The sequence below is a fragment of the Eumetopias jubatus genome, unplaced genomic scaffold (assembly GCF_037043125.1).
Source record: "Eumetopias jubatus isolate StellerSeaLion01/CBP00866 unplaced genomic scaffold, mEumJub1_p1.0 scaffold_5, whole genome shotgun sequence".
Lineage (NCBI taxonomy): Eukaryota > Metazoa > Chordata > Mammalia > Carnivora > Otariidae > Eumetopias > Eumetopias jubatus.
The window spans coordinates 78,215,777-78,228,393 of NW_028274811.1; the positions used below are offsets into that span (position 1 = coordinate 78,215,777).

The 12,617-nt window shown below is 41.1% G+C and overlaps 1 protein-coding gene and 1 long non-coding RNA gene across 2 annotated transcripts in view; one reads left to right on the forward strand and one right to left on the reverse strand.

The window, feature by feature from the left end:
* The window catches only part of ST8SIA4 (ST8 alpha-N-acetyl-neuraminide alpha-2,8-sialyltransferase 4), a 96,577-nt gene extending 89,575 nt beyond the window's left edge, over window positions 1-7,002 (reverse strand). Inside the window, exons 1-2 of the mRNA XM_028096034.2 lie at window positions 6,808-7,002; window positions 362-493 (exon numbers count right to left, since the gene is read on the reverse strand). Of these exons, the coding sequence (XP_027951835.1) occupies window positions 362-493; window positions 6,808-6,920 (245 nt within the window). The 5' untranslated portion in view covers window positions 6,921-7,002. The remainder of the gene's footprint in view (window positions 1-361; window positions 494-6,807) is intronic.
* LOC114202726 (uncharacterized) overlaps window positions 4,885-12,617 on the forward strand; it is a 75,121-nt gene continuing 67,388 nt past the window's right edge. The window contains exon 1 of the long non-coding RNA XR_003607848.2: window positions 4,885-5,068. This is a non-coding gene — a long non-coding RNA (uncharacterized LOC114202726). The remainder of the gene's footprint in view (window positions 5,069-12,617) is intronic.

Sequence of the window (12,617 nt, forward strand, 5' to 3'; positions counted from 1 at the left end):
AGAAGAAATGTATGAAGACTTAATAAAGAAGATAAAGACAATTCTCAAAATATATGTCCATCCTGAGTAATAGAATAAAAAAGTCTATTAGATGTTAGTATTCTGTTGAATATTTTATTCCATTAGAATAAAGACAGTATATTCAAAACTCACATATTCATCCTTAAATTTCTGACTGCATAATGATTTCAGTTTTATGGTTTCATAGCCTTCACTGATCAACATTAAGTAGAGCTGGTCCACTCTTTTATTAAAGTATTCATACTTAAACTATAAATCAAGCATTCAATATAAGTTTGTGAAGTCCAACGTATTCGAGAACATGATGTGAAATTTATTATGGCTTATTAAAGAAACTCACCTTATTTCCAGGACCAAAGAGGAATTGATTTTCCAACCTTCTACAGAGTGCTGGAAGATTGAAGAGCCAGACTTTCGAATGATTTTATCAGAACTATTGACAAGGGATCGACTCAAACACAGTTCACCATCTCTGAAACAAAACAAAAATGCCAGCTCTGTGAAAGTAAGAAGTATTTTATCTAAGTAGAATAATACATAATTTGATTTGGATTACTGGTTACAAATTGTCGATACAACTTTTTCTACATGGTAGAAGAGGTATGAGATTGATGAAAGGTATTATAAGAAATAAGAGAATATGACTTTATCAGGACAATCTTTACACTTATTCTCTTTGAAATAAAAACATTTTTCATATAAAGAAAAGGTCTTTGTGGTGTTTAAAGAAAAAAAAAATTATCTTCAAACTCGATCCTCCCTCCCTGTTGTGTTTAACAATAGAGACAGGAAGTTTGGCCACTTCTCCTGCATCTGTATAATTGTGACTCCCAAGATTGTAATTTTATTTTTACAATGGAAAGAGATTTTGTTTTGGAGTAAGAAGACTTTGGGATATCAGGTGATCTGGGCATGCTGGTGATTCTTTCACTTGCTAACCTATATGTCCTTGGATAATATTCTCTTTCTAGGCCACAATGGCCTTGCCTTATCTTGAAAATTGCAATAACATTATCTACCATGCAATGACTTTGTGAGAATTCAGTGGGAGTCTGTATGTGAAAGTAATTTATAAAGCACTATTGAAGTGCTAATTTCTAAAATACGTTTGTGTCTCAAATCATTGCAATAATGAGACACTTTCCTGATAGTTGTTGGTGGTGGGGAGACAGATTGTAATGAGGAGAAAGAAAACTCATTCAGTAGCCATTTTTAATGGTATTTTCTATTACATCACACACAAAATCAACTGTGCTATCCCTTTCAATCAATATTGTCAGGCAAATATATAGGTGGCATGGTGGTGTTGGTCATAGTGCTGACATGGTCAGATACCTATGACAGCATTTGTATCATTAGGACGTTTATAGTAGAACCAGTTTATTGTTCAATAGACTATTTTCTTAGTACTTTATAGCTTTAAACCCAGACTCAGAGAAACAAAATGCTACCTGTTTATGGTATAGCCCTTTCAGTATCTGCATTTATTTCTTTACTTGTTAACTCTTACTTTTTTAAAATCTCAAAAATAGAGTTAAAAAGTAATATGACTATTTGCTCAGTCACAAAGTCTAAAACTGTGTTCATTATGTAGGCAATCCTCTCCTACTATCAATGGAAACATTGCCTGTGTAACAGCTGTTAGATGAATTCTGTAATTAGAGGCTTATAGTTTGGTATTTTGGTTTGCATTCTTTTTTAAACATGTAGTTCCAATTTGAAGCAACTCAAAGCATCATATGCATTTCTCCCCATGAAATTTAGAACTCATAAAAATCAATATTTTAAACTATCCTACTGATGAAAATGATACATTTGCATGCCTATGCATGGCCAATAATAACCATTTTATAGAGGTCATTTAAAATGCTAGGAAACATAGGGTGAAATTTACTACTAAGTGGCCCAGAAGTCAATTTTTATATTACACGTTTAATGATAATAACTACATATGAATGAGAACACGGATATATACAGAACCTAACCTTCACACTTTTGGAGATATGCCTTCAAGAATATGGGTACAAACTCTCACCATTTCTAAGGGCAGGGATTTTTTTCCTATCTTCATCTTGTTAACTGGATTGTTAATATCACCTTTTTCTAACCACAGATTGCCATAATTAATAACAATTATTTTACCACCAATTAACTTTCATAGGAGAAGTAAAAATATACATGGGCTGGCATTCTTAAATATCTGTGGAAGATTGTTTCACTGACATGTAGCTAACGGTACATTTTGCATTGCAAAATAATCGCTTTGATGTATTTAGTTATATGGAGGCTTTTCAGAACCTCCAACACTTAAAAAAAAAAAGTGCTTTAAAAGTTTAAATCGGTTTTATATTAATGAAATACTACCATATAACTCTGCTCTTTGAACTGTTTTCACTGAACTGATGATAAACCAAAATTCAGTTTCATTCCTGGAAAGAACTTTGAATGAAAATAGTTACAACTAGTCCCACTTCTTGAAGTAGATGGAATTCCTATGTAAGAAGGCTAGACTTAGTGCAATCTGAGTCTCTGGAGCAAATTTCTTTGTATAAAAGTTAAGTGAGTCCCAAGGGATGTTTCCATTTGTGACCTTGGCAGTATTCTGTCTTAGATAGGCTTTTCCTTTAATGCAAGGCATGAAGGATATTGCCACCCCCTACTAGTTTTTCATTCCAGATCAAAGCAATTACTATACAGCTGCACTGAAAACATTTCTTGCATAGGGCTATATACAGGAATATCCAACATATACTTCTAAAGAGAAAATCACAAAACACATCAGGAAAATAATGCAGCATAAAGCAATATATTTTATAAAGTAGTCCTGCTTATGTTGAGCTAAGAAAACCTTACAATGATGGTAGTGATAGAATTTAATCATCAGTTACGTTACTAGTTTTTACAAATATTTTTCTCTTTGAAATATGAGTTGCCAGGCATCACTACAACTTATTCTATTAATTCTGAAGTACATAACAAATATAATTTTGTTTCTTGAGATTAGGTCCCAAAAGTCCCTCATTCAACCCCACTGAAATCTCTTCACAACTTGGCTTTGGAATGAATGTGTTCCCCATGAACTAGGTTAAATTTCCTCCTTAATATAAAATTATAAAAGTCATTCAAAAGAAAACTTGGATCAAACTAAGCCTGAATACCAACAGCAGGCAATTTGGTGTTTTGATTCCCTAAGTGTCAAACAACTAAAAATAAAGATGAGATGTACTACCTTAACCTACTGCTATGCTTTTTAGTAGAATTTCGAATGAAACATACAAAGTGCATGCAAACCCAGATCCTGGGTTTCCTGATTGATAAGTGGGTTCTACCCTAGAACCAACTGGAACTAACTTTGCTGACAATGGCAATATTCTAACTATGAATGCTTATCTCCACTGTCAATATTATCATAAGTTTCAGAATTAATATGGACAATTATTTAGTGAGAGAAAGTACACAGTCAAATTAAAAAGGAAATCTCTAGATGATAAGAAAATTTGTTAGTCTCATTTGTGGTCAACTAGGAGCACAGTATGTGGCAAGTTTTAAGGAGTAGCCATCGAAACAAATACTTGTGTGATATTTAAGTTTATGCCACACTTTCAAATCCATTATCTTATTAAACAAGCACACCCACATATTTTTATCCGTAAGACCCTTAACACAATTATACTCAAAGAGCACACAAAGTCAGTGAAATCATGGGTCAATTGTGAGGCAAGTGCCATTTTTCCAATTATGAAAGAATATATACATATATATATATATATCATTCAAGGATAAACCACTTTATAGCCTCATGCTTTTTGAGTTAAACTTTATTAACTAGTAATCATACCAGGCAATTAATAGGTTTGCATGAAAGGTTAAATTTCCAATAATTACTTGACCTATTCTCAATAATTCCTTATAAAAACCATGCTTTTAGTATTCCTCTGGAGATATGAGAACGTGGATGGTAGGCAGGAAAGTTGTGCTGGTGTTCCCTTCTGCGTGGAATGACTGCTCAGTATTGTATATAAGAACAACGCTGCACTGACTCTAGATGGGACCTCCAGTTAAGAGGGGGAGGTGGAATAAAGAAACTGCCTGCCTACTGCAAATGGTAGCAGGAAAACGAAATATGAGGGGGGATTTTGGCGGCGGGGGAGGGGTTCTAAGGTACAAGGATTGTGTAAGGCCCTTTACTGAACCTACTGCCCACTCTCAAGCCATGCAGTACCTCCCAAAGGTCTGAGATTGCCTGTTACCTCACTTTCCAATGCTCTGGGCCAAATCTCCACTCCACTCATCTCAAAACTAGCCCCTCTAAATGGCTTTGGGGGTAGAAATAGAGTCAAAGGGATCATCAGGTCGTTGGATGCGTCAACTCCTCCACTAGAAGCACTATTTGGAAGTTGAAACGAAATCACGAACTGATATCACAAGCTTTTCCACCGAACGTTTCACCTTGAGGGAAAACGGAAAGAGTGCTCAAGAGGACTAGCTGTGAACGCATTTTCCCGGCAGCGCCGAGTCCGCCGAGGCAGGGCAGAGCCGGCGCCCGCCGCGGCGGCGGGGAGCTGCAGCGCACGGGAAGCGCGGCGCCCGCAGGCGGCTCTCAGCCCTTCCCCCGCACCACCGTAATTGCGGGTTTTAATTAAGGAGGAGGAGCCTAGTTGCCCACTGAGACGTAGAAGTGATTTTTTTTTTTTTTAAGAGGGGACCTGGTTCCCGAAATAAAGGCTCTAACCTGTCTCCTTACTCATTCTTCCACCCTCGCTTCCATCTCTCGCGGAGGAGGGGAGGTAGCCGGTGCGTGCGTACCTCGCTTCCTGTTTGATTAACTCACGCGCCCGCCTCACGCTTTCTCAGAGGAGCAGGGGAGCAACCGCAACTCAGCCCCAAGAGCGGGCGAGCGAAACCCAGCGGGGCTAGCCCAACCGCGGCGCCGGCGCCCGCCTGCTCCTCATCGGTGCCCACTGGCCCGCGGCGTCCAGGAAAGGGTCACAGGAGGAATGTTGCCCGGGAAATGTGGAGCGTCCCAGGCCGGTCATTTCCCTGCGAGGTACGCGGGGTGTGCTCCCCCTTCCCGGCGGCGGTTTAGGGAGGCCGGGAGAGGGCTCCTGGACGGCATGGGACGCCTCCTGTCCGCCTCACGGGTCCGCCCACTCCTGCTCTTCAGCCACCCGAGGGCCCGAACCCTCAGAGTTCTGGCGAGGCTTGGCGGCTTTGTCTGGGCTCACGCTTGTGTTCGGAGCCCACCCGCCCGGAAGGGAACAAAGAGCCTCGACCCCCACGCCCAGCCGCCGCCTCTCCCCCACGCGCCAGTTTATCACCTTCCGCGAGACCCCTTTGTCTGCCTGGGAAGGACAGGTCTGCCGCGGATGCCCCCGCCCCCGCTCCCGCCCAGAGTCCTGCTTTGCTGACAACTGAGCTAGGCTGCTATTTCAACCCACCCACTCCCTGTGTAAGCGACCTCATAGTTAGGATTTTTTTTTCTTTTCCAGAATAGACCATTTGTAGATTTCTCGATGCATAACGACCATCCAGCTCATTCTTTACTAGCTTTTTTATTCCCTTGCAGTCCTTTCGACTGTACTTCTACTATCTTAGTTTTCTATAAAACAGCAAATTCTCTCTGTTAAGTATAAGCCTCCGTCTTGCTCACTTAAATACTCATTACTTAGGGAGGAGCAGGAATATTAAATCGAGTGCATGAAGTTTGTGTGTGTGTATGTGTGCACGCGTGCACGTTTTAGGTCTTTACATGCGCACACGCGTACGCGCGCGCGCACACACACACACACACACACACACACTCGCACACTGGCAAGGGCTCTATCTTCGTTTTAATAAATGTCAGGGAACATAAAAACCAGGCTGGCATCTGCCAGTGTGGAGTTTCCGATAGCAGACGCCTCCGGATAAGGGAGGATTTCCGAAACAGGACTTTGAACAGAGTTGACAACCAGGTTCACATCCTCAGAAAACGCTTCCAAGCTATGTAAGCAACACAAAGTTGCAGCCACCTCCTGGGTAAACTTCAAAGCAACAGAGGCCAGGGGAAGGGAGGAAGGAAGTGCGATATTTAGAGAACTTACTGGGGTGGGGGAAGCTTCTGAACTCATTTAGACAAACTAAAGAAATAGCAGAAATATAGTCTGTGTGAAGCTACAGTACGCAGTTTCTAAAACTGTAACCATGACGCCCATGCGTTTTACCCACAGAAGAGCAAATAGGGAAGAATCCTTGGTTGTATTGGAGTTTCTAATTCAAATGATACACAGATCTACACAACGCCAAAGAAGAGGAAAGAAACAGAGGAGACGCATTTCCTGTTTTCTGGGCTTTAACTTCAGCCTTTCAGGAAGCCACCTCTCTCTACTATCTACATAGAGTGATAGGGCAGAGAAAGAAGGAAGGACAACCACATAGGGAATGAAGACACCTCTCCTGAGTTCTGCCCAGGGCTTAAAAGGAAGGACAAGGGCACACGTTCTTTGTTGACACTTCTGCAGTGACTTCTCCTTGGGCGGGTGAGCCCCGGCGCCAGCACAACTGTCACTACCACCACACAGGGCAAGTTGAACTCATCCTGGGAACACGCAGTGGAGAAGCACACACACCTCAACAACAGCCTTTGTTATTTAATTCATGAGACTAAACACAAAAGCTCGTCAGAACACACATACTATCCCAACCCTCACTCTACCGTCTATATTCCCATTTCATTTATGGCTTGACTTTTTTTTTTTGTTTGTTTGTTTTGTTTTGTTATATCCTGAAATGAAGCTTTGCATTTACCCGATGAGTTGCGTCTCCTGGTGCTCCTCAGTTCTTGCTATTTCTTTTGTCTTATAAAAGATCAGGAGCAGACTTATTGTGCAGATCGTCCACCTCTTCCTAATGGAGCGCATCTTGGGTGCCCGGGAAAGTCCTGGTTGCCCCAGCTCCCTCACCTTCTCTTGATATAAAGGCTCCGTTTTTGGGGAGAGACAGTCGCGGGGGGAGATCTGTAAAATTCGAGGAGAGCGTGGAGCCGGGATCTCAGGAGCGGGTCGCAAGGTTCCGCTGCGGCCGAGCTCCCGCTGGTCCTTGAGCGCTGCCCAGCGCTCTCCCTCCGGGTTCGCGCCAGCCCTCCTCGGGTCGCTCCGCGCCGCCTCCCTGGGGCTCAGGTTTCTTCTCAGATGAGACACCTTGTGCACTGGAGCTGGCGGCCGCTTCTGCAGCTGGGTTCGGGGGCGTCACTGGCCCTTCCCTTTTCCTAGCAGGGAAATGATGAGCAAAACCAGCCAATCACCAGACGGAGGGGGCGGAGGCTGCGGCTGCCTCGCGTTGCTGTCGGCTGCTCGGAGAGTAACGTCGCCGGCGCTGCCTGCACAGTGCCGGGTGAGGAAGCTTAGAAGCTTACAGTCGTGTACACACACACACACACACACACGCGCGCGCGCGCGCGCGCACGCATCAGCACTCACACACCCCGGGGAGAACGCAACGCGCCAGGAGGAAGTCAGGTCGCCCGCCCGGGAAGCCAAACCATCAGCTCTCTGGATGAGCGCGGAGATAGTCTGTCCTCTTCAGCGTGGAGAGGACACCTCTGCTGGGGACAGATCAGAGACGCATCTTGCTCGAGAGATGCTTCGTTTTCGATTTTGTATAGAGCGGAGGTGGGGGGAGGGATGCAGAAGGGGTAGTTTCTTTCTAGCGCCTTTGCTAAACATACACACTCAGACATGCACACGCGAACGCGCATACACATGCCCTCCCAAGTAGAGTGAATCGGAGTAGGGAGGGGGAAGTAGGAGGAGGACGTTTTGTATTCCGTGCACAGCTCAATCTGGAAAGTACAAATACACACATGAACCGATTAGCTGATTGCCCACTCAGGGTGGGTGGTGGATGACCACCCCGATTTAGGATCTAGCAGGAAACAAGTGATGACAGAGGTGTCAGGCGCTTCGTGGATATTTATGTGACTCTTTTTCATTGCCATTTGGAAACTCCTCACGCAGGAGTCAAGAAAACTCCAATCCTCCTTAAACTTCACTGCGGGGAAACAGAATTCTGAGAAAAAGCAGCCCCCAAGGACATCCTTTTTAAATACAAGTACATCCAGACACAGGAGAAAGAAAGAAAAAAAGGTAGGAAGATAAGAAGAAAGGAAAGAAGGAAGGGCAAGCTCTTCCTCAAAAGTCTCAGTGATGTGTATTTAACCTCCGTGTTCACACTCTCCTCACCTCCTACTGTTTTTCTTACTCCTGTTGTATTGTGTGGCAGGGGCACTTTCAAGTCCTGGGTAACCCTCAGTCTGAGTACTTCCTTCACTGTTCTTTGGTTTTGCCCTCACCAAGAGAGAAGCTTGCTGCTCCAGTTGGGGTTGTACCCATGCCTTCGTTTGGCTGGTGGGAATGGGTTTGGAGGCACCCCTAGTGTGAGATTCTATCTGGAAGCCAGGAATTTCCCCCATCTATAAGCAAAGGTTCCAAGTTCTCCGCTTTTTCCCCTCTCCATCCCTTCCCCATAGGTCCAGCAGCCTCTCTCAACTGAATTACTTGTTCCTTCAGGTTGTGCAGAGGCTCCAGCTGCCATCCACTTTTGGCCCCTGGGGTTTATACTTCCCCAAGCCCGGAAATGATGAGGCCCACCACCAATCCTTGGACAGAGCTGAGCAAGAAGGGGAGTTCTGAGTTACTAGTCCCCTGACGGCTTAAGATAACTATAACAGCCAGCACCTTTGCTTAAAATCCTGAGGTCCCTGCCAATGTTTGCCATTCCTCGCCTAAGGTTTAAGAAGTTAAGAGCCTCTCAGTTCCCAAGCCTCATCTTCGCAGCAGAGTGAACTAGGGGGTTGGGTCTAAAATGCTCAAAGGAGCAAGTAATTATGAGCCTTTATTGACACTACAAGTGGCCCACCGGGAGGTTTTGGAGTTTATTGATGTCTAGGCAAGTCCCGCTAGCATCTCTATCACACTGACTTCTCAACTAGCAGAAACTGCAAGAATAAAACAGCTTCTTATTTAAGTTAAAAGGGAATCCGGGCCTGGAGAGGGTGGGCAATGCATGGTTAGGATTTTTTAGGTTAATTAATTGAATTCTTTAGGTTAACATTTGATTTTTAAACAGTAAACAAAATATTTTGGATTCTAAATAAAGCACTTGCTGATGGGGATGGAGTAATATGCATCACTTAATTAAATTCATACAACATATTTTGAGCAACTAATATGGTCCAGGCAATATGTGAGGACAGGGGAACACAGAGATGAATAAAATATAGCATCTAACTAGGGAGGAAGTTCACTCACTGTGGGAAGACGGAGGGTGGGGGGACAGATTGTAAAAGAATTAAGTTGCAATGTGGCACCATGAACTAACACCAGCATTTTAAGTATGTGTCTCCTATCTGGGTACACTACAGGGTAGAAGCAGATGGAATGTTTAAGTTGTTGGGAGCAAGGAAAGTGATCTTCCTTGGGCACACATCAACTGGGGTTTGCAAAACCTAATGGGCAAGCCAGGCAAAGGGAGGGTACAACATTGCAATCAGAGGAAAGATTATGTGCACTTCAGAGAGGAATAAAATGCTGGTGCTTTGGGAAACTTTGAAGTAGTTCAATACTGTTAGAACACAAAGTGGGAAAGGAGAATATAGTAGGACGTAAGTTTTTAGTATGACCATAATATTCTATAGTTTTACAATCTCAAACTGTCTTCTCTAATGGGGAAGTTGTAACAAAATCTGCAAGAAGAAAGTGGGTTTAATTCATGTATTAAACTTCAAGTAAATTAAGGGGAACTGTTCATCTGGCCCAAACAGACCAAAACAAACCCACCAGCAGCAAAACAAAAACACACCAAGAACTAGTTATGGGGATACATAAATTTAAACATTGGTAAGAGAAAAAAAAATGAACTCTCCAGCTGTAAAATGCTGCTATTTCTGTATTCATTAAGCATAACACCTTTTATATTGAGGTGAACACTTCTGAATGACTGATAGTGGTTCCCTGAGACTCAAGAGATTCCCCTTTCCCATAGTTGAACAATTTTGAGTTTAGAGTGTAATTTAGTGTCATTTGTTTAATATGATTAGATTCATGAAATATGCATCCATAACAATTTGCCAGGTTAAAAAAGTAAAATAAAAAAATATTTAGGCTAACACTTAGGCCAAACAGAGGATAATCTGATTCTTCTCAATAGGCAAATAGGTACAAGAACCATAAAGTAAATATTGAGTAAGAAATCTTACTGACATTAAGAGTCTTTTGGACTCAACTCTCCTTTAGAATGCCCCTTTTGATGATCTTAAGAAATTAAAGTTGTTTCTAAATTTGCATTCGATCTTTGAGCTATAAGTTCTTCAATAAAGAGAACACATTTGTCTTTATTCAGCACAGTTCTGCAGTTACACAGTACCCGGTGAATAAATAATGCAAGTAATGGCAGCTGGTTTTAAAATGTTACTTTATCCTTTAACGTCATGTAAATCATGCTTTAATTGCTGGCTGTGCCCTCTTCTTTAGCTGGAAAGAAATGGGTACACACTTTGAGTATCATAGTATAATGGCCCATAACATTTTTTTAATCAGTTATTTTTTTTTTATCAGTTATTTTTTAGAGTAGTTTAGGTTTACAACAATATTGAGCAGGAAGTATAAAGACTTCCCTTATACCCTCTCCTCTAAACACGCACAGCCTCCCCCACTATCAACATCCCAGCTAGAGCAGTACATTTGTTAAAATCAATGAAACTACATTGACATATCATTATCATCCACAGTTCATAGTTTACATTAGGGTTCATTCTTGGTTTTGTACATTCTATGGGCTTTGACAGATATATAATGACCTATGTCCACCCTAATAGTGTCATAGTTTCCCTGCCCTAAAAATCCTCTGTGTCCTGGCTAGTCGTGCCTGCCCCACCCCCCAAACCCCAAGCAATCCCTGATATTTACTCTCTCCATAGCTTTGCCTTTTCCAGAAGTCATATAGTTGGAATTATACAGAATGTAGCTCTTTTATATTGGTTTCTTTTACTTAGCAATATGCTTTAAAGATTCCTCCATATTTTTTTCACGGCTTGAAAGCTTTTTTTTTTTTTTTTTTTACCATCAAGTAAAATTCCGTTGTCTGGATGTATCATAGTTTATTTGAGTACCTGCTGAAGGACACCTTGGTTGCTTCCAAGTTTGGGCAATTATGAGTTAAAGCTGCTATAAACATCCATGTGCAGTTTTGGTAAATACCAAGGAGCACAATTGCTGGTAAGATAGATGGTAAGACTATTGTTAGCTTTATAAGACACTTTATAAAAAACTTGTTTTATCTGCTGAATTGCCTTCCAAGTGGCTGTACTATTTTCCATCCCACCAGCAATGAATAAGAATCTGTGTTGCTCCACATCTTCATCAGCATTTGGTGTTTTCAGTGTTTTGGATTTGGGGCATTCTAATAGGTGTGTAGTGGTATCTCATTGTTGTTTTAATTTGTATTTTCCTGATGACATATGATGTGGAACATCTTTTCATATGCTTATTTGCCATCTGTATATCTTCTTTGGCGAGATGTCCGTTCAGATCTTTTGTCCTTTTTAAAATTGGGTTGTTGTTCTTACTGCTGAATTTAAGAGTTCTTTGTATATTTTGGATAATTGTCCTTTATCACATATTTCTTTTTGCAAATATTTTCTTCCACTTCATGGCTTGTCTTCTCATTATCTTGACAGTGTCTTTCATAGAGCAGAAATTTTAAATTTTGGTTAAGTCCAGTTTATCAATTATTTCCTACATTGATCATGCTTTTAATGTTGTATCTATAAAGTCATTGTCAAACTCAAGGTCATCCAGATTTTTTTCATATGTTATCTTCTGGGAGTTTTATAGTTTCCCATTTTGTAGTTAGGTCTATTATCTTTTGAGTTAATTTTTGTGAAGAGTGTAGGATATAGATCTAATTTTTTTCTTGCATGTAAATGTCTAGTTGTTTCAGCACTATTTGCTAAAAGACTATCTTTTCTGCATTTGTGTTTTCTTTGCTCCTTTGTCAAAGAGCAGTTGAATATACTTGTGCCTATTTCTGAGCACTTTATCTGTTTCATTGATCTATTTGTCTGTTCTTTCACCAGTATCACATTTTCTTAATTATTGTAGCTTTATAGTAAGTCTTGAAGTCTCATAATGTCAATCCTCTGTTTTGTTGTCCTGCAACTGTGTTGGCTATTGTGAGTCTTTTGTTTCCCAATAAACTTTAGAATCACTTTGTTAATATCCTCAAAATAACGTGCTGGGATTTTGATTGGAATTGCATTAAATCTGGATAGCAAGTTGGGAAGAATTGACATCTTGACAGTATTGAGTCTTCCGATGCATGAACATGGATTATCTCTTCATTTATTTAGTTCTTCCTTGGTTCATTTCTTTCTTCATTCTTTGATTAAGAATTTAGCATATTTCTGCACATATCTAGTTAGATTTATACCTATTTTATTTTTTTGTTTTTTTATGTTATGCTAATCACCATACATTACATCATTAGTTATTTTTTAAGATTTTATTTATTTATTCATGAGAGAGAGAGAGAGAGAGAGAGGCAGAGGGAGAAGCAGGCTC